A 22651-nucleotide genomic window follows, 5' to 3' on the forward strand; every position below is an offset into this window, starting at 1 on the left:
AAAGGAAGAAAGGGGTTACCCACAACAGCAATCTCCGGGAAAAAAAAATAAATAAATAAGAGAAAGAAAGATGAAATGAAAAAAAAAAAAGAAAGTGTACACCAGATCAGGGATGAAACAAAAATAATCCAACTGGGATTTAGAGAACCGGACCAAAATAAAGCTCTCCACAGAGAGACACATTGTCTATGAATGACAGAGCATTGCCATGCCGTGGGGAGTCATCACTGCTCCACTTTGTGTGTGTGTGTGTGCGTGCGTGTGTGTGTGTGTGTGTGTGTAAAGGTAGCGAGCTGCATGTCGCTCAGCACCGCCGTCAGTGAAGCTGAGTTAAGAACTGACCGTCATTAAACGCACACGCCACCGAGAGGACGTGAGGTTACAGGCTCTCACGTGACGTCACGGGCGGCGACGTTAAACAGCGGGAAGAGAAACGATAGCAGTCCGGTGTTTCACAGCAGCATACAGGAGCAACAAGCCTCTATTACTGCTCAGGAATAAGGAGCGGCCTGCAGGGTGCACACTGATCCATCATCTGCTGCTGCTGCTGCTGCTGCCTACAGAAAATAAACCCTGATGGGATTTCATATGTATGTACACTGTATATATATGTGTACAGCACTTCCCGCTGATCGCTAAGCGTCCACCTGACCGCGGAGACCCGAGCAGTCGTGCTGGCGCCGTCGCACTGCTCTCACAGCCTACAACGCACTGGTAATAACGCTAAGAACGTCGAAGCAGGCCGGTTAGCTGGGACGAGGCGAGTGACGTCACGCTAACCCATCACGGTGATGGACAAGCGGCGTGATTCTGAGAGAAGAGTGCAATTAGACACAACACAGCAATCAGACGCAGTGTGGGAGAGGCTCGCGCGTCAGCACAGACAGACGGACGAACGGAAAGACCGATGGATGAAGAGACACAAAAGGCAAAATAGAGAAAGAAGGGAACAGACAGGAAGATAGACAGGTACAGTAGACGTACGCCAGATTGACAGACAGCGGAAAGAGAGACAGTAAAAAGAGACGTGTGCAAAGACAGACAAGCAAATAAAAAAGAGAGACAGAGCAAGACGGACAGACAGAGAGACAGGGGTCTGCACCTTTCCTGAAGCTGATTCATTTCTCTCTCTCTCACACACACACACACACACACACTAGCACAAGTGTCAGCTGTAACAGTACAGGTGAAAGTGTGTGTGTGTGTGTGTGTGTGTGTGTGTTTCAGTGTGTTTGACATTTTCCTGTGTGAGAAGAACAAGACTCTGAGATATTTTTCCCTCCATCTCGCTGTTTCTTTTTCATTAGCAGTGCCAACAGGTCTGTGGAGAAATGTGACATGACATTTATAGTCCAACTCTACTCTGTGTGTGTGTGTGTGTGTGTGTGTGTTGCTGCTTATACAGTTTATAAACAGCACTGTGTCCAGTAGCTTCTAATAGACTCGTTAAGAGAGGCACTACAACATTGACATTTCCTCCACACCGCTGAAGTCTACCTACTGTACCTGCTCTGGCTGGCGATAAGAGCTAACTAATATCAGCGGATAAACCTGGCCTGGCTAATAATGACATCATAATACACTCTGTGATATTAAGCGACACCCTGGAGGCCACGCCCCTTGCTTGATGATGACAATGATTGGGTCGTGATTGAACACGCAGTTCGCTGGTTCTCCTGCGAGGCTCAGGTCTCAGTCGGATCACAAGATTGATTGATAGAGAAACTCAACTGTGTAACCTGCTTTCCTGTGCTTACTCAGGGGGCGGGACTAAACGCCGATCCTCTGCAAGGTTGGCATGTCAGCTCTTTATTATAAAACTGTTCTTATCTTTGTTAAATTTTGATGTTTTTTTGTTGCTTTACATTACATTATGTAACTTTTTATTTTATTTACATCACCTTACATGATTGTAAACTATATTTCTTTACAATACTTTACCGAACATTATGTAACTTTACATCCCGTAACTTTACACTGTCTCACTTTATGTCACATTACTTTACCTTACATTATTTTAAAGTACATAACTTTACGTTACTTTACATTACCCAACTCTACTTTTTTTTCATTTTAACTTTGTATTACTTTACATTACTTCAGATTACTTTACACTACTTTACATCACTTTAAATTATATTATATACATTACATTACTTTAGGTTATATTACTATACGTTACTTTACATTACCTCACATTATTTTAAAGTATAGATTTTTTTGCATTACTTTACTTCTCTTACTATACTGTAATTATAATAATTTATTTTATTCATTTTACATTATTTACCTTACATTCATTTGTACAGTATTACATTATTTATAAATAAAATATACTATATTGCTTTTTATACTTTACCTAACAATAATTTACATTGTTACTTTATGTTGCTTTACATTGTTTTACATTTAATTTTTTTACTGTGCATTACTTTTCTTTGTAAACTTTACATTACCTTACCTTACATTGATTAACATTATACTACTTTACATTACATTATCTGATTCTACATTAAGATTTATATAGTGCTTATTTACATTGCATTATCTTACAATGTTAGATTACTTTTCTTTGCACTAATTTACATAGCATGGCTTGACATTTGCCTTATGTTAATTTACTTTTTACAGCATTATTTACCTTTATACTACAGTTAGTATTGGTTTACTATTCTGATTGGACAGGCAGTTTTCCAAGAGTTCAGATATTCAGAATAGGATTATTTTAGGTTACTTTTTATTACTTAACGTCTATTTAAGTTACTTTATTTTATTTATTTTTTTACTTTAATTTCCCTTGTTATTTTAATCCACCTTATGTTACTTTATCATATGTGGTTAGTATATTCACGTTACTCTATTTCACTTCACTTTACATTATTTTATTTCACTTTGTTATTTTATTTCTCTATTTTACTTTGATAATTTACTTTATTTTATGTTACTTTACTTTGTTACTGTTTTCTTTCCTTTGGTACTTCACTCTATTCATGAAGGTGCCTTGTCAAGAATATAAGAGTCCAAACGTCCCCTGTTGCTAACGGTCTGAAACAGAATCATGTTGAGTGGTCTGTGTCACTTTGTTTGTTTCCTATTTAGAAATCCAGGGGTGCAAGAACAGCTGATTTGTTTTTCATCCCACACACAGAATGGACAGCTTGTGGACCATGAGTAGATGCTATCCGAATTTAACAAAAGGCATACCGGATTGGAATTGCTGACTCCTCCTTTACATGACTAAACGCGGCTAATTACATGTAGCATGAAACGTTCGGGAGGTTTCGTCGTATCATTGGTGGCCACTGGTGGGAATGCCCCACTTATTATTTTACTGTCCGTTGCCATGGTGACAATGTTAGTTCCAGCCTAGTATGCAACTATGCTAAATCTTCTTCTTGCTAACTAATGAAATAAATATTCCGAGAGCAAATCAGTTCCCTTTTAATTTTCATTCAAAGATTAAAAATAGAATTACATTTCTTATCTTTTTAAAGAGAATTTCTCTATTTCCGCGCTCTGTGGGCTGCGAGTTGATCGACTCATTACCAAGTCTAACAGGCCAGCTGCTGGTCCTTAGATCAAAGCGCGCACACACACACACACACACACACACACACACACACACACACAGTAGTGACCCCAGTCAAAGCTCTCCTTCACCTTAGTTCTACTTAGTCTGGTTTCCAAGGCAACTTCAAAGATCAATGTGCGGTGTGTGTGTCTGTCTGTGTGTGTGTGGGGGGGGGGGGGGACAATGTGGGGACAGTGTGTGTAAGGTGTATGTTGTGTGAGAGATCTCCAGCTCTAAGAGCTTCAATAAGAAATATTTAGTCTGAGAATACAAAACACACTGACAGATGCTGTAGGAACTATATGTGTGTGTGTGTGTGTGTGTGTGTGTGTGTGTGTGTGTGTGTGTGTGTGTGATGTACCTTTAGTACTCAGGGTTCTAGATGACAGCTCCAGTGTGTTTAAACTCTCAGAGCCGATGTTCTCCAGTGTGACGGTGAGCTGCTGGGTTTCACCATTAAACAGCTGCAGAGACACACTGCTGGACAGATCCTCAGAACCCACACGTGCAGACCTGTAAGTGCACACACGCACACACGCACACACACACACATTTAAGTGTTGTGGCGTCACTGGTAAGGGTGTGTGTGTTAATCTGATGTTAATGCCTACCATCTGCTGTGATTGTGTGTGTGTGTGTGTGTGTGTATGTGTGTGTGTGTAAAACAAACACAACCAGATTGATTCAATAATTAAATAAATAAATACAAATGTACTACAATGATTATGGGATTTTGAGAAGAATATGTTGTAGATAAATCCATTATAAACGCTTCACATGAATAAATCTTCGAAATGTATAAAATATCAAAGAATTTAAAAATATTCGTTGTGTATAAATTAACTATAAAACTAGGGTAAAAAACTAAAAATGCAACAAAATGCGACAATAATAATAATATAATATAATATAATATAATATACTGATTGTAATAAAAAGATATACATGATAATAAACAAAAAACGAAAAAAAGGGGGGTTGTGTTTAACAAGGTTTTATCGTTGAATTTTTAGCACTTTGAAACCATTGGGTTAAACACACACACATTGTGCAGACTAATCTGTCCTCAGACCCTGTGTCTCTCCCAGACGCCCCGTCACTCACACATGAAGTGCTAAAAAAAAATTCCTTACATTAAAATTAACCTGAATCCAAATTAATATTAATATGGTTTTTAATAATATTAATATTGTTCTGAATAAGTCCCGAGAGGACGTTGTTCTAGGTGAACAGCCAATCAGAAAGCAGCACGCTCGTCTTTAATCTGAACGTGCGGGAGCTCGTGAGCCTCATCGATCAGAACAACTTCCTGTCCTGTGTGTTAAAAGGTTTCAGGATGTGGAGGGGTAGGGCTTTAATTATTCTCTCTCGTAAAAGTGAGCGTGTGTGTGTGTGTGTGTGTGTGTGTGTGTGTGTGTGTGTGTGTGTGTGTGTGTGAAGTAGAATAAGATGTTTGCCAAAGAGATAAAAAACACTACATCAGAAATTCAAGCATTGTTCAATTTTTTTGGTTATGTACTCAAGAAACTGTTATAAAATTTAGCTGCTTCTTCTTGGACGTGTCACAGAGAAGAGGAGAGGAAAACAAGTGGTGAAAAAGTGATGAGGACAAAACATAAACAAAAAAAAAGACTAAAAAAACACAAACAAGACTATGATAGCATTAAAAGGGTTAAGATTAAAAGAAGAGAAGAAGAAGAAAAAAAATCATGACAAAGAAAGGAGTAGCAACGTAAGGGAGGAAGTGAGAAAAGACAAGGCAAAACAGAGGAGCGGATCGGAGACAAGGAGTCAGAAGACATGGTAAGGCAGAAGAGAAAGTGAGACAAGAACAAGGCGAGGGAGTAGAAGAGAAGGAGGAGAGACAAGACAAGATCAGGCAAGAGGAGAGAAGCTTATGCAAGACTAGATAAGGTGGTATAAAGGTATAGGAGGTGAGACAAAATAGTGTAATACAGGAGAAGATGTGGTGAGACAAAATAAGGTAAGATAAGAGGAGAGGAGGTGAGAATAGACCAGGTGAGACATGAGAAGAGGAGGGAAGATGTGATAAGGTCAGACAAGGAGAGAGAAGGTGGGAAAAGACTAGATGAGACGGTACGGAGATATGGGAGGTGAGACCAAATAATGTAAGATAGGAGAGGATATGGTGAGACGGGAGGGGGGAAGGTGAGACAAGACAAGGAAAGACAGAAGGAGAGAAAGGGAGACAAGACACGCTCAGAGAGGATGTGAGACAAGACAAGGTCAGACAGTAAGAGAAGAGGTGGGACAAAATAACGTAAGACAGGAGAAGAGGAGGTGGGACAAGAAAAAAGTGAGACAGGAGAAAAGGAGGTGGGACGAGACAAGGTCAGACAGTAAGAGAGGAGGTGAAAGAAGACAAGGTAAAACAGGAGAAGAGGGGGTGAGACATAATAAGGTAAGACAGAAGGAGAGGAGGTGAGACAAGACAAAAGAAAGAAGGTGGGACAAGACAAGGTGAGATATGAGTGGAGAAGGTAAAATGAGAAGGTTGGACAGAAGAAGAGGAGGTGATGCACAATAAGGAGGTGAGACGAGAACAAAGTGAGACGTACCGTGGTAAGGAGGTGGTGAGTTGGAGGCGGGGCAGCGATGGCACCACCTCCACCACACAGCCGCTGGACTTCACACCAACCAAACTGTCCAACAGACAATCACTGCTCACACCAAACACTGAGGTGTGGTAACCTGCACAACACACACACACACACACACACACAAATATATGAGTATTTCCACGTGCGGTGATGGAGCGGCTCACACAGCCAGATGGAGACGTGTGTGATGGTCGACTCACCATTGACGGTAATGGTGCCGGCGGTGCGCGGGACTCCCACCAGAGTGACGGGGTAAAGACCAGACTCGGCAGGAAGAGAGAGAGCAGCAGGCAGAGACTCAAAGTCCACACCGGACGTCGACAGACCCTGAAATGCAGGGGAAGGACAAAACAGCTGATGATAAACAGATAGGCCAAATACAAAAAGAAAGAAAGAAAGTAAGAAAGAAGGGACATTTTTAAAATTACAACCAAAAAATAAAATGCAATGTGAAGAAAAAGGAAGAAATAATATCGGAGAAATGCAGACACATTTGCATAATGTATGCCAAAGTTAAAAAAGTGAAGATGAAAATGAGAATCGTGGGGGAAATCACAAGAAGAAAACTTGAGGAATTTTTCCTCCTCCTCCTCGATCTGCTTCTTCCTCTTGGCTCAGATAATCAATCATCGTAATCGCTCCATGATCAGTGTGAGATGAAATCACTTCCAACACGCACACTCCATTTCCCAGAAAAATTGCTGGTGTACTCGGCAGCGGAAGAAGCGGAAAAAAAGCTGTCGTTTATGGACTGAAGCGAATGAGTAAAGCAGAGGAGGAAAGGAGGGATAGCGTATGCAAGGAGAGAGGATTGAGGACTAGTGGAGTGAGGGAAAGTGGATGAAGGGATAGAGGGAGACAGAGAAAGAGGGGACTGAGATAGTGGATGAGGAGATAGGAGACAGACAGACAGTGGACTTAGGGACAGCAGACAAGGATAGAAGACACAGACATAGCAGATGAAGGGATAGTGGACAGAGCGATAGACTGAGAGACAGTGGACTGAGGGATAATGGATAGAGGCAGAGCAAAGTGTGGAGTAGTGGAATTAGGTCAAGAGAATGGATGGATAGTGGACTAAGTAACAAAGGATAGAGGGATGGTAGACTGAGGGACAGCATGAAGTGGTAGTGGAGTGAGGGACAGAACAAAGAATGTTGGAATGAAGCACAGAATGGAGAGATAGTGGATTGCGGGACAGGATGGACGGGCAGTGGACTGAGGGACAGCATGGAAAGATAGTAAACTGAGAGACAGGATGGAGGGATAGTGGACTGAGGGACAGGATGGATGGACAGTGGACTGCGGGACAGGATGGACGGACAGTGGACTGCGGGACAGGATGGACGGACAGTGGACTGCGGGACAGGATGGACAGATAGTGAACTGTAAGATGGGATGGAAGGATAGTGGACTGTCCCTCCATCCTGTTCCTCAGTTCACTATCCCTCTATGATGGACACAATGGGGAACAGTAAACTATGAGACAGGATGTAGGGACAGTGGACTGAGGGACAGGGTCGATGGACAGCATGGAAAGATAGCAAACTGAGAGACAGGATGGAGGGTTAGTGGACTGAGGGACAGGATGGACGGACAGTGGACTGCGGGGCAGGATGGACAGATAGTGGACTAAGGGACAGGATGGACGGACAGTGGACTGAGGGACAGCATGGAAAGATAGTGAACTACAGGACAGGATGTTGGGACAGTGGACTGAGGGACAGGGTCAATGGACAGCATGGAAAGATAGTGAACTGAGAGACAGGATGGAGGGTTAGTGGACTGAGGGACAGGATGGACGGACAGTGGACTGCGGGACAGGATGGACAGATAGTGGACTGAGGGATAGGATGGACGGACAGTGGACTAAGGAACAGCATGGAAAGATAGTGAACTGTTAGATAAGATGGAGGGATAATGGACTGCGGGACAGGATGTAGGGACAGTGGACTGAGGGACAGGATGGAGGGACAGCATGGAAAATTAGTGAACTAAGAGACAGGATGGAGGGATAGTGGACTGTCCCTCCATTCTGTTCCTCAGTTTCCTATCCATCCATGATGGACATGATGGTGGAACAGTGGACTGCGGGACAGGATGGAGGGACAGTGGACTGAGGGACAGGATGGAGGGATATTACAGTCCCCTGATGAAACAGAGCTGTCTCAGGTATAACAGTGTTATGAGCGATATCAGGCTGAATGAAATCTGAAGTGTTGTGTCTAAGCTGTCTTCTCATGAGTGTCTGTGTGTGTCTGTATACTAGTGTGTGTGTGTGTGTGTGTGTGTGTTATCAGCACACTCTGCCTCTCCCACACCTGTGTACATGTCACTGGAGGAGAAGCTCATCTGCCTCCTGCTATGAAAAGGTTAATTAGCTCATGCGCAGACTTCCACACTCTGAATCTCTCAGATGAGCTGTCTAAACATGGACTTTCACCTGCGGCTCCCGCGCGCACGCACACACACACACACACACACACACAACACACACACACACACACACAAAGCTGGAACACTTCCACTGTTCCTCCTTTCATTTTCCCCTTCCGCCTTTTTCTCAGAAATAATCACAGGTTTGCATTTCTCCAAAACTGAAACAGAGCCAACCGAATAAAGAGAGGAGCGGAGCAGACGGAGCACATCACTGCACTGGCACCGAGATGGAGACACACAGACACACACAGACACCCGCACACACACCTGCTCACGGCGTGCGGGAGAGACGGGTCATAATAAACACACTGCTGAGTTTAAGAAGAGAATGCAGAAGGAGATAAGTTATAAAGGAAGGAAGGGCAGACGGGAGGAGGGGGAAACAGAGAGGAAGGTCAATGGTAGTAAAGAACGTAAAGAAAAATCAATGAAGGCAGGAAGAATGGAAGAAAAAAATACAGAAAAGAAAGCAAGGAAGTCAGGAAGAAGAAAGGAAGAGAAAGAATGAAGTGAATGAGAAAGAAAGAAAGAAAGAAAGAAAGAAAGAAAGAAAGAAAGAAAGAAAGAAAGAAAGAAAAGAAAAAGAAATAGAGAAAAAAGATAAAACAGTAAAGAAACAAAAAGGGAATAAAGGAGAGAGATAGTGGAAGAGAGAAAGAAAGGAAAGAAGGAAGGAAAGGAAAGATAGAAAGTACTAATAAACAAATGAAGAAAGATAAAGAATGAACTGAGAAAAAAAGAAAAAGAACAAAGCAGTAAAAGGAGGAAGAAAATAGAGAGGGGAAATAAAAGGGAAAACGAAAGACAGAAATAAGAAAGAAAAAAAGAAAAATTGAGGGGAAAGAACGAAGTGGATGAGTAAGAAATAAAGAAAGAAAGCGAAGAGAAAGAAGGGGAAAGAAGGAAAAAGAAAAACAAAAAGTAAATACAAAAATGAAGAAAGAAAAGACTAAATAAAGGTGAGAAAAAGCAAGAGAGGAAGGAAGGAGGGAGGAAAGGAAAAAGAAAAAAAGGATAAAAAAGAAAGCAGTGAAAAAGGATGGAAGAAATGAAGAGAAAGAATCGAGTGAATGAAGGAGATAGAAAGAAAGAAGGAAAGAAAGAAAGAAAGAAAGAAAGAAAGAAAGGGGGGACAGCGCAAGAGAGGGGAAAATAAAGGAAGTAAGGAGGAAAGGATAAACAAAATGGAAGAAGGAAGAAGGCAGCAGGGGAAAGTTTTCTTGTGTGTGTGTGTGTGTGTGTGTGTGTGTGTGTATACACTAGGTATTACCATATTTTCCACACGCAGTTCGAAGGGCATGGGGTTATACACCATCAGCTGCACCTCACACACATCACCCTGTACCCACTGGAAATCTGAAACAGAGAGAGAGAGAGAGAGAGAGAGAGAGAGAGTCACACACAGGGAACAGCGTGTAACATTGAACTGATTCTCACGACTGTTCCTTTAAGCTCACTGAGTCTAAGTGACAAACACCTCTGCGGTTTGGAACACGACCCAGAATTAACCAGCGCCCGACTCTATTATTACTGTATTTCTGCCCTCTGCCTCTCTCGCACCTCCAGCTGTCTGTGTGTGTGTGTGTGTGTGTGTGTGTGGGTGTGTGTGTGTGTATATGTTTAGCACTCTGATCTCAGCTGGGAATTTACAGAACAGAACTAGATCCAGTTAAGAGTGTGTAAGCACCACTGTAGGGAATCATCACACATACAGACAGGACGCTCGGCAATTATGGGAAATATGTTCAGGGATTACAGGACTCTCTCTCTCTCTCTCTCTCTCATGACAACGACGATCTTTCCCGTATAACGTCACGGTGATGGTGTGTCACATCTAAGGGGAATGAGCCGGGTCTGAAAAACAAAGCTTCAGGATTCATTCATGCGTTCATTCAGTAAAAAGAGGAGCGGAAACACACCCCCTTACAGTATAATGTCCCTCCTCCCTCGCTCTTTCTCCATCCATTCAGCAGAAACGAGTACACACAGATGAGAGAGAGAGAGAGAGATGTGTGTGTGCTTTACCATGAGCTCTGTGACTCTTGAAGCCTTCCACACACTCTCACTCTCACACGTCTATTTTAATAACTTTTCAGCAACAACAGTTTAAACGTAAATGTACATGTTCACACGTCTCCAGCTGGAACAGACTTCCCATGTGTCGTTCAGCAGCTGAGCCAAGATAAAGACTCTCTCATGTGAGTGTGTGTAAGTGTGTGTTTTATTAGCTCTACTGTATGAAGGTGTGTGAGCTGCTCTCCTTCTTCATCAGTCTCAGCCTGGATAAATAAATATAGCTATCCTGATGCTCTGAATTCATCCGGTCGGCTGCGAGTACGCTGCTGATGCAGGGTCGAACCTGGGCTAAGGCCTCGCTAAGGCCACTACTCCTGCAACTGGCTGACCCAGCTACAGTAGCTCTGTGTTTCAGGGGGAAATATGTTAATTACGGAATGTATAAGATAAAATTATATATTAAAAGTATGTATAAAATAAAATAATATATCAAATATATACAGACATTGAAATTGCTGAGTACACTGTTTAAATTCAGGAGTCTTCATCAAAAGCCGAGGATCCATCGCTCTGATCCAAACCCCAAACTAACTCTGATCTAAAACCACAAACTAACCCTGATCCAAAACCCCGAACTAACTCTAATCTAAAACCACAAACTAACTCTGATCTAAAACCACAAACTAACTCTGATCTAAAACCACAAACTAACTCTGATCTTAAACCACAAACTATCTCTGATCTAAAACCACGAGCTAGCTCTGATCTAAAACCACAAACTAACTCTGATCTAAAACCACAAACTAACTCTGATCTAAAACCACAAACTAACCCTGATCCAAAACCCCGAACTAACTCTAATCTAAAACCCCAAACTAACTCTGATCTAAAACCACAAACTAACTCTGATCTAAAACCACAAACTAACTCTGATCTTAAACCACAAACTATCTCTGATCTAAAACCACGAGCTAGCTCTGATCTAAAACCACAAACTAACTCTGATCTAAAACCACAAACTAACTCTGATCTAAAACCACAAACTAACTCTGATCTAAAACCACAAACTAACTCTGATCTTAAACCACAAACTATCTCTGATCTAAAACCACGAGCTAGCTCTGATCTAAAACCACAAACTAACTCTGATCTAAAACCACAAACTAACTCTGATCTAAAACCACGAGCTAACTCTAATCTAAAACCCCAAACTAACTCTGATCTAAAACCCCAAACTAACTCTGATCTAAAACCACAAACTAACTCTGATCTTAAACCACAAACTATCTCTGATCTAAAACCACGAACTAGCTCAGATCTAAAACCACGAACTATCTCTGATCTAAAACCACGAGCTAGCTCTGATCTAAAACCACAAACTAACTCTGATCTAAAACCACGAGCTAGCTCTGATCTAAAACCACAAACTAACCCTGATCTAAAACCCCAAACTAACTCTGATCCAAATCTCAAACAAACTGATCCAAACCCCAAACGAACTCTGATCCAAACCCCAAAGTCTTATCCAAACCCCAAGCTTACTCTGACCCAAACCAAAAACTAACTCTGATTCAAACCCCAAACAAACTCTGATCCAAACCCCCAAACAAGCTCTGACCTAAAACTCCAAACAAACTCTGATCCAAACCCCAAACAAACTCTGATCCAAACTCCCAAACGAACTCTGATCCAAACCACAAACTTTTTATTAAATTATTAAAATACTCATGCCAACTCCATACGCAAACAAAAGTCTAATCTAATCTCAGACAATACTCTACTCCAAAACCAAAGAGAGAGCTGATGACCTGAATGTACTGAATGACCAGCTTATCACATCTATGGAGTTTTTCTTTCCTGACAGCAGATTGTGAAAGAGTGGTTCTGGGAGCACAAGGAATCATTTTCACACTCGAACTGGACACCACATTGCGCACCATAATCAAATCTACAGATGGTCAGATGGTTAAATGTTAGTGTGTGCACCTTTTTTTTTGGACAGGCAGTGTAGTTCTTTTAAATAACAGGTTTAATTGTCTCACATGAATCACAAGTGAACACCTAAAGCTGCTTTTGCACCATGTGTTAATTGCATGAAGCACATACTGGCACATTTTAAAGCACCATGAGAACAGGAAGGAAAGTTCGAATGACCTATGCAGTTAATAACAGGGGGTTTTGTTTTAAGTGCTTGGTGAATTGGGGCAGTCTCAAGAACCTGTTGCTATCAGATTTAAAGACGTGCAGAGGGTTTTGCAAATCCTGGCAATGCCACGTTTTTACAATGAGAGTAGAAATACTGGCTTCCAGGCTGCAGCTGCCCCTCTCAGGACTTTCCTTTAATTATTTAGACCTGAAGCAAGCTACATCAGCCCCAAGCCATTCTTTATAATCGGGCAGGGCGATGAGATCTCAGGAGCTTGTTTTTCATCACTAAATGTAGTTTCCTGACAGACAATGTGGAGAAGAGCAGCTCAGCAGGAGAATCCCAACAGGTTAATAAAGCTGGAAGAGAATCCACAGTCTGGACCACCATATCTACTCTGAGGCAATATTCTAAGCATGAAAAAGATTAAACACACACGCACACACACACACACACACACACACACATCTTAGCAAAGGGAGTGGGTGTAAAACCTTCAGCAGCTGTCATTTGTGGACGTTCACCCAGAGCAACATCAATCCAAACTTAGTTTTGACTCCACACTTTAATCTTCGTGTTCAAAAGGCATGAGAAAACAAACTTTGCTTTGATAGATGACTTTGTCAGCATGCTGATGTCCTAAATGATTAGCGTTGTATGAGACACGTTCCACTTCCTGTCTTAATCCCATCTGTTGAGCAAAAACAAAAAATCAATACCTACACCACTTTCACATTAATGGAGTGGGGTGTGTTTACCAGGCAGTTCACTTACACATAGCATTTTTTTTCTCATTATCATGACTCCTATTCATTTATTTCTTTGAACCTGCAATACACTCATCTTTAAGCACAAGAAATTCAAACGGTGGTTTGGGGAACTGTGCTAGAAGATGGCGCCGGTGAGATCAGCTGCCGTCACGACTGCTCCAACCACCTTTTATTTGTTTTTGTTTTTTGTCAGTTTTCAGTGTTTTAAAATCGTCAAAATCATCACCATTGAGTACATTAGGTATGATAGAGACACTCTTGTTTCTATTGGTGTACAATGTACTCACAATTCGACGTTTTTAACTCCGGAGCTGGCCAAGTGAGATCCTGAGGGAGAAAAAAAAGCGCGGCGCGAAGCGGCAGCCACGAGGGAAACGAGTCGGCGTCAGGAACAGGCTGAGAGCCCGTGCACACCGCACACCTCTGCCTAGCGTCCTGCTCACCAACGTCCAGTCACTGGAAAACAAGCTCGATGACCTCAGGGCCAGGGTAAAGTTCCAGAGAGACATTCGGAACATCTCCTTTTCTTCACCGAGACATGGCTGAACCCAGCGGTGCCGGACCACGCCATCCAGCCGGCAGAGTTCTTCTCGGTTCACCGCATGGACAGGACACGGACTCGGGGAAGTCAAGGGGAGGCGGCATGTGTTTAATGGTGAACAGCAGCTGGTGCAACAGCGGGAGCGTTGTTCCTCTCACACGCTCCTGCACACCAAATCTGGAACTACTGTCCATCATGTGTCGTCCTTTTTATCTACCTAGGGAGTTTACATCGGTCATAATAAGTGCTGTTTATATTCCACCACAAGCAGCCACGGACACTGCCTTATGCGAGCTGCATGAGGCACTCACACAGCACCAGAAATAACACCGGGACGCTGCGCTTATTGTGGCGGGGCGACTTTAACAGTGCCAACCTCAAACCTGCAGCGCCGAACTTTCATCAGCACATCACCTGCCCCACCAGGGACACTGGACCACTGCTATACAACGGTCGAGGACGGCTACAAGGCACAATCTCGCCCTCTGTTTGGTAAATCTGACCACGCCGCCATCTTCCTCATGCCAAAATACAAACAAAGGCTGAAACAGGAAGCTCCGGTTCAGAGGGAGGTCGCCCGCTGGCCGCGTTACCGGACGCACTCGATGAAGCAGACTGAGACATGTTCAGAAACAGCTCCGATGATGACATAAGCGTGTTTACGGAAGCGGTATAAAAACATCCGTGACGCTCTGAGATCTCACACCGCTGCCTACAACACGAGACTTGCATCGGGGGACATAGACCCGTACAAGGCTGCGTCATATAACGTCCGGAAGGCAGAGTGACTCTAGGAGCCTGTCGCAGGGATTAAGGGCAATTACGGACTATAAAACACCAACAACCAGTATGACGAACGCGGACGTGACTCTGGCAGACGAGCTGAACACTTTCTATGCTCGCTTCAAAGCTGCAGCTAAAGACGCTAACGATGCTAATGCTAGCGGCGCTAAGGGCTGCAGACAGGAAGACACTGCCAGCATCGGAAACAAGCTCATCAAAACCGAGCATGACGTGAGGAAAGCAGCAGGACCAGACGGCATCTCAGGTCGTATTCTTAGAGCCTGCACAGATCAGCTATGAAATAGTCAACATCTCTTTATCTCAGTCGGTGATCCCCACATGCTTCAAAGAGTCCATCATTGTTCCTGTCCCAAAGAAACCTCATCCTGCTTCTCTCAATGATTATCGCCCTGTAGCCCTCACCTCAGTAGTGATGAAGTGCTTTGAACGCCTGGTCAGAGACTTCATCATTTCTTCACAACCGGACACATTCGACCCACTACAGTTTGCATACCGCCAGAACCGTTCCACAGACGATGCAATCTTACATCTCCTACACACATCGCTTACTCACCTGGACACTAGGAAAGGGAATTATGTTAAAATGCTCTTCATCGACTACAGCTCTGCTTTTTATACCATAATTCCCTTCACACTCACCACCAAGCTGGAGAACCTGGGACTCAGCTCATCAATGTGTCAGTGGATCTCCAATTTTCTGACTGGCAGACCACAGGCAGTAAGGATGGGCTGACATGTCTCAGCCCCCCTTACTCTTAGCACTGGAGCCCCCCAGGGTTGTGTTCTGAGCCCCCTGCTGTACTCTTTGTACACCCACGACTGCGTGGCCACTATCAACTCCACCGCCATCATCAAGTTTGCTGACGACACTGTCGTGGTGGGCCTGATCACCAACAATGATGAGTCGGCCTACCTAGAGGAGATTGGAAATCTGGAAAACTGGTGCCAGAGGAACAATCCCCTCCTGAACGTCAGCAAGACAAATGAGCTGATAGAGGACTTTAGTACAAAGCAGGAGAGGAACTACCAGACCTCCATCATCAACAGGAGCCCAGTGGAGAGAGTGGACAGCTTCCGATACCTCAGTGTTCAAATCACGCAGGACCTGTCATGGTCCTGTCGCATCAAAAAAGGCCCGGCAACGTCTCTACCACCTCAGACGCTTGAGAGACTTCAGACTGCCCTTTAAGGTGCTCAGGAATTTCTACTCCTGTACCATAGAGAGCATCCTGACGGGAAACGGCACCATGCAGGACAGACGAGCTCTACAGAGAGTGGTGCAATCAGCTGAGCGCATCATCCGCACTGAGCTCCCTGACCCGCACTCGATCTACAGCAAGCGGTGCTGGACCAAGGCCAGGAAGATCGTGAAGGACCTCAGCCATCCCAACAATAGACTGTTCTCTCTGTTGCGGTCTGGGAAGCGATTCCGTTCCCTGAAGGCCAACACCTTGAGACTGAGGAGGAGCTTCTTCCCGCAGGCGATAAGATCTCTCAATCACACCACCACACAGGAGTAATATCTTTTTAAACATTGACTGGACAATCATGGACACATTCATGCAATACATACTTATATATCTGACCATTGCACATGACACTTTCTTAAGTCACTTTTCATGCATATTTGCACAGCCATTGCCACTTTAAAAATTTTATATATACTTTTTTTTATTATTCCTATATTTCTATAATTTGTACAGTTTATTGTGCTAGTTAAGTATAGTATTTATTTTCTTCATATTTCTTTTTATTAATATTTATTCCTTATATATAGCTTTTATTTTCTTTTTAAGGTCACTGACGGTCGTACAAGCATTTTACTGCATATCGTACTGTGTATGACTGTGTATGTGACAAATAAAATTTGAATTTGAATTTGAAACAAACAGCTAGGGATCTTAAAATCCCACTCGACCTGGTCCTGGTTCACGATGCTCGATGATCTCCTTGAAAAACCATTCTCTTAATCCTGGACAAACTCAGTTGTGGCTTGTTAATCTGCTAAGGTACCCAACCTGGGGTCCATTCCCATTTCTTAAGAGGGCGCCAAATATTGCAGGGGCACCCTTTGGGGGTCGGAATTAGATTTGCACACCTTAAATAAGATCATGATTGCAAACAAAGTACGATTAAAGGTCTGCATGTAGGCACTGTCGCCTTGCTCCTCCTCATGGCCTATTTGCATGGAGTTTGCAAGTTCTCCCCGTGCTTGGTGGGTTTCCTCCAGGTATTCGTGTTTCCTCTCATAGCCCGAAAACATGAAGATTAGATTAATTGGTGTTTCTTTTTCTTTACTTGCCCGGAGTGTGTAAATGTGTGAATGTTGGACTACAGAGGTTCCTAGATGGATAAAAAAGTCTGTACCCAACCCCAACCAAAAATATAAATATATAACACCCCCTTTTGTGCTTCCTAGTTGCTATAATACTTTATGGCATAGGTTTAACAAGGTGCTGAAACCATCCTCAAATGGTAGCACAGGGCCCAAAGGATTATCCCTAAAAAATATCCCCACACCATTACACCACCACAACCACCAGCCTGAACCATTGACACAAGAGGTGATGGATCATGTTTCATGTTGTTTACACCAAATTCTGACCCTACCATCCGAAGGTCGTGGCAGAAGTCGAAACTTATCAGACCAGGCAATGCTCTTCCCATATGAATTGTAGCCTTAGTTTCCTGTTCTTAGCCAACAGGAGAAGCACCCGGTGTGGTCTTCTGCTGCTGTATCCCATCTGCTTTAAGGCTTGATGTGTTTTATGGTCAGAGATGGTCTTCAGCATGTATCGGGTATAACAAGATGTTACCTTAGTTACTGTTGCCTTTCTGTTAGCTTGAACCAGTCTGGCCATCGTCCTCTAACCTCTGGCATCAACGAGGCATTTTTACCCAGGATACTGCCCTCAGCCAGGTTACTGACATCACTAGATATTTTCTCTTTTTCATACCATTCTCTATCAAATCCTATTAGATCAGCAGTTTTGAAAATACCAACAACAACCAAAGTCACTTTCTTCCCCATTCTGATGCTCAGGTTAAGCTTCAGTAGATTGTCTTGACCATGTCAACATGCCTAAATGCACAAGCAGTTATACCAGCAGGTAGATCTTCACAAAAAAATATGCTCAAAGGATTAAAAGCAAGAAAAAACAAGTAAGGAGAAAAATATAGCGAGAAAGCGTAAAAGAGAACAAGAGAGGGGGACCAGATAAGAGGCTAAGTGTCGCCCTGAATCCTGTGGAGAGACAGAATGGCAGTGAGACTGCCAGGGAGAGAAAGAATTATGGGAGTACACTGAGAAGTTGGTGTAAAAAAAAAATTGCAAAAAGAGCAAGAGAGAAAGACAGAATACATAGGTAGAGTAAAATGAAAAAGAAAGAGAAAGAAAGCGGACGTGAGACGGGCAGGCGCAGAGGTTCCAGCTAAGTGCAGAGTTGCCTCCTGCGGAGAAACAAAGAGTGAAAGCAGGAAAGAAAGGAGACGAAGTGAGGGAAAATGAAAGAGAGACCGAGAGAAAGAAAAAGAGAGAGAGAGAACAGTGGCAGTTCAGTCTCATTTCAACCGAGAGTGGCTCAGCATGACAATTAGAGAAGATGACATTAAGATTCTAAAAGAAGACCCCGAGAGAACAACCTTAAAGGAGCTGAGCAGTTTATTCCACATTAAAGCCACGATCAATCAAAGAATCAGCGTGTGCTTATAGAACACAAACTAATGACGTGCCCTTATCCAGGACAGGGTGGTGTAGGGTAAAGCAGAGTCTACACACCACATACCTCCCTCCACATACACACACACACCTCGATTATTTACTGAAATAAATTGCACTTTAAGCACCTGTCAATCATTCTGCATGGAAAAAGTGCTCGGTATTAAATACTGTAGATCTATTCTCGTTGGTGAATGAAAAAAGTATAATAACGGAGATGGTGGAAAAAAATCATTGATGTTTGGATGGCTGATCAAGAGGTCAGAATACGCAATGGTTAACATAAATTGATGGAATAATAAATAGATGATGACACGAAGCTTGGAACACAGACACACTTTAAATTAGAAGCTTAGCACAAATAGACAGATGGATGGAGGCTTGAGGTTGACCAGTAATTTCAAATACATATTTTCGCTAGATATACATCGATCTGCCATAACATTGACACCACACTGATTATCAATTATATATCAGTAAACTGGTAACAGGAGCATTTGGGGACCAAAGGTCAGTGCCAGTCTGTTCCAATCACACAGAAAAGCTAATGTAGCTAAGGTAACGCTGGCCAAGACAGATGGATATGAGAACGACTAGCGCACCACATCTCGCTTTGGTGGGGTTTAGTAGGAAAGAGTTCACGGTTGTTAACCATTTTACATCTTCTGTTAATATATGATGCCCAAGTTTACATAAAGGCAAATTGGTTTGCCAGTTGGTAGGATGGATAGATGGATGGATGAATGGCTACATGGATGGCTGGGTCTTGTGCTCTGGTGATGTGTGCATTCCAGATTACTGGTCAGCTTACCACAGTCAGATGGGAAAACTGTCCCACTGTATTACTGGCTCGATGACCACATCAAGCTCGGTTTAGTGATACGTCTATCAGACGAGGAGTCCTCTTTCACCCTGCATTACACTTTAAATGGCCACTGAGAGATCATTAGTTCAGTGCCTGCAACTCACTTCACACAGAGTTACACAACAATCACAGAACTGTCCAGAAGAAGAAAAAAAGAGCCAGCAGCCTTTGATATGCCTAAAGTTTTTGACTTGTTTATAAAGGCAAAACCATCTCAGAAAATCTCTATTGACTGAAATGCTCTCTTACAGCAAGAATGCCAACTGCTCTCTTTACCTCCTTTTTCTTAAATCATCTATTTTATCCACTAGAAGACCATAACCAGTTAGCTTATAGTTTTTCCCACTCCTGATAATCGGTAACTAGTTGGACCACAGCTTTCTCTCCTGATAAGACGGTAACCAGTGGACCACAGCGTCCTCTCCTGATAAGACTGTTACCAGTTGGACCACAGTTTCCTCTCCCAATAAGACTGTAACCAGTTGGACCACAGTTTTCTCTCCCAATAAAACCACAACCAATTCGACCAGTTACCAATCCCTGAGACGGTAACCAGTTGGACCACAGTTTCCTCTCCCAAAAAGACCGCAACCAGTTGGACCAAAATTCCAATTCTCAATAAGACCACAACCAGTCAGAATATAGTTCCTATTCCAGATTAGACTGTAACCAGTCAGATTTCATCGCTTGTCTCTTTCTTTTTGGCAGTTGTGGTCAGAAGTTGACAAACACTCAACATGAACATGACTTATACATGGCAATATTGGGTTTTCTGTAACTGGGGCAGACTAACTGCACAACACAAGATAACACATATATCTTTATTAAAAATAAAACCCCAAGAATTTACTGTCTTTATTTGAAAGATATTTTTGGTCTTAAAAGCAACACAGAATTAAAATTATCCAAAACACCTCATATTAAGCTGAATAGCCTTTACAATCTCACATTGGGCAGATGCTTCTGCTTATCATCTTCAGACTTCTGGAGGATTTCTGGTTTGGATAAGTGACTACTGATCATGCCAGAATTAATGGTGTTCAAAAAAAATTGTTGGCTTCCTGGCACAGACCCGACTTCTACATAAGGTCCAGAAACTGTCAATAGCATTAAAAACTCAAAGCTTGCCTTCATTATCCATTCTACAACCAGCTTTAAAACATGTCTGGGGTCAAATTTCAACCATCTAGCAGAAGCTTTGAGATTATGCTGAAGAATTCTCAGGCTCTTCATCTTCTTCATTATTTCATTCAGTTCTACTGCCAGCAAAACAGCTCCAAAGTGTGATGCTACCACCACCATGCTGAATGGCTGGCGCAGTGTTTTTGGTGCTGCAAGGCTCACCTGTAGTCCTCCAAACTGGTTGAAACATTTCTCCAAAAGGCTTTTTCCTTGTCCATGCAAACCTTAGCTGAGTTTGAAGGTGTGGATTTTGGAGCAGGGGCGTCTTTTTTGGACTCCATCTTTATGATCCATGGTGGTTTTAAACTGGCCTGAGTGTAGACACTAAAACTGATGTCCCAGCAGCCTTCTGTGACGGTTCCTAAGTTGTTCCTGACCAGCTGAGGGGGACAGTTTGGGTGTTCCTCTAGTCGGCAAAGCACCTTCACTTCCCAATAACCTGCACTTCCTTGTGGTTGTTTGAACTGATTTTGGAAAAATACAAATTGTGATTGTACAATGGCAGAGTGAACAATGTGGAACAAGTGGAACCTTTTTCTGTCATTCACTTAAATGATAAGATGAGAAATGTCACATGACAAAAACAAGACAACAAGGGATACTGCAGCCATTTGCACACGGTTGCTGAACTAAAACACAAAACAGGAAACGTAAAATACAGTTTGGGCCATAAGAACATTCAGCTGAAGATAAAAAGTGTAGCTGTGTGTGTGTGTGTGTGTGTGTGTGTGTGTGTGTGTGTGTGTGTGTGTGTGTGTGTACACAAGTGTTTTTTACTTTGATAAAGGTCTTCTCTCCACAGACATTTGGAAAGTGTGTGTGTGTGTGTGTGTGTGTGTGTGTGTGTGTGTGTGTGTGTGTGTGTGTGTGTGTGTGCGTGCGTGCGTGCGTGCATGTGACTCAGCCCTGTTCTGTGGCAGAAGGTTGGGAAACCTAGAATACACACATACACACACACGCGCACACACACAAAGAGAATGGCAGAAGGGCAGAATAAACTTGACACACATCCACACTTGAGAAGGTGAAAAGAAATAAACAGGCTGACTCACACGACACACACATAAACACACACACACACACACACACACACACACATACACACAAGGAGCAGTGTGCCTTGGGCTGTGCGTGTGTGTATGTGTGCTTGTGCATCATCCCATTACCTGTTGTTCTGCTGACTACACACACACACACACACACACACACACACACACAGTATGTGCCTAAAGCTATTCTGGATGATCACATTGTCATTTCTGGGTGAAATTCCTTGCGTGCCAGTTGAAAGTTGATATAAACACACACACACACACACACACACACACACATTTAAATAATAAAAATGATCATAGGTGGGATGTGTTTGCTGTTGAGGTCTGAGGCAGGACTGTATAAACATCTATTTATTAATATATATATTTGTGTGTGTGTGTGTGTGTGTGTGTGTGTGTGTGTGTGTGCGCGCGCGCGTTGGGAGGTAAATTGAGGTAGTGAATCAGACAGGGCTGACACGCCGTCACTGATTCCCTCTTTGATGATTTAAACATGGAAAGGTTTCAGAGATGGCTGCTGGGCATGGAGAGACCGCACGCACGGCATCATGGGAAGTTGGCGAGAGAGAGAGAGTGGAGGACGGGGGGACGGAAAACAAAAGAGATTAAACAAACAGTGTGTAATATAAAGTGCTTGTGAGTCTTTCACACTGTGAATACACTACCCGCTCGTGTAACAGCAGCCTTGACTGGAGCGCAGCTGCACAATCACGGGTTTGTATTAATGCACTCGTTAGCGTTTCTATAGCAACAATGTGACATGAATGGAAGGAGTCTCCAGTTTCAGCGTGTTCCCACATCTTTAAGACAAGAGTTTACGTTATGTCAGGTTTTTATAGCCTTTGAGAGAGACTGATGAGGGGACGTGGGTTTAGCTGCTGTAACGCAAACGAGATCTGTAACTTACCCTTTTTTTTTCCTTT

The 22651-nt window shown here is 42.9% G+C and overlaps 1 protein-coding gene across 3 annotated transcripts in view; it reads right to left on the minus strand.

Annotated features, from left to right (window-relative positions):
- trappc9 (trafficking protein particle complex subunit 9) overlaps window positions 1–22651 on the minus strand; it is a 215968-nt gene that overhangs the window by 123465 nt on the left and 69852 nt on the right. For all 3 annotated transcript variants that reach the window (XM_053481018.1, XM_053481001.1, XM_053481010.1), the window contains 4 exons: window positions 9902–9987; window positions 6393–6519; window positions 6151–6283; window positions 3933–4084 (listed from right to left, as the gene is read on the minus strand). In XM_053481018.1, the coding sequence (XP_053336993.1) occupies window positions 3933–4084; window positions 6151–6283; window positions 6393–6519; window positions 9902–9987 (498 nt within the window). The remainder of the gene's footprint in view (window positions 1–3932; window positions 4085–6150; window positions 6284–6392; window positions 6520–9901; window positions 9988–22651) is intronic.

This window comes from Clarias gariepinus, chromosome 2, assembly GCF_024256425.1.
Source record: "Clarias gariepinus isolate MV-2021 ecotype Netherlands chromosome 2, CGAR_prim_01v2, whole genome shotgun sequence".
Classification (NCBI taxonomy): domain Eukaryota; kingdom Metazoa; phylum Chordata; class Actinopteri; order Siluriformes; family Clariidae; genus Clarias; species Clarias gariepinus.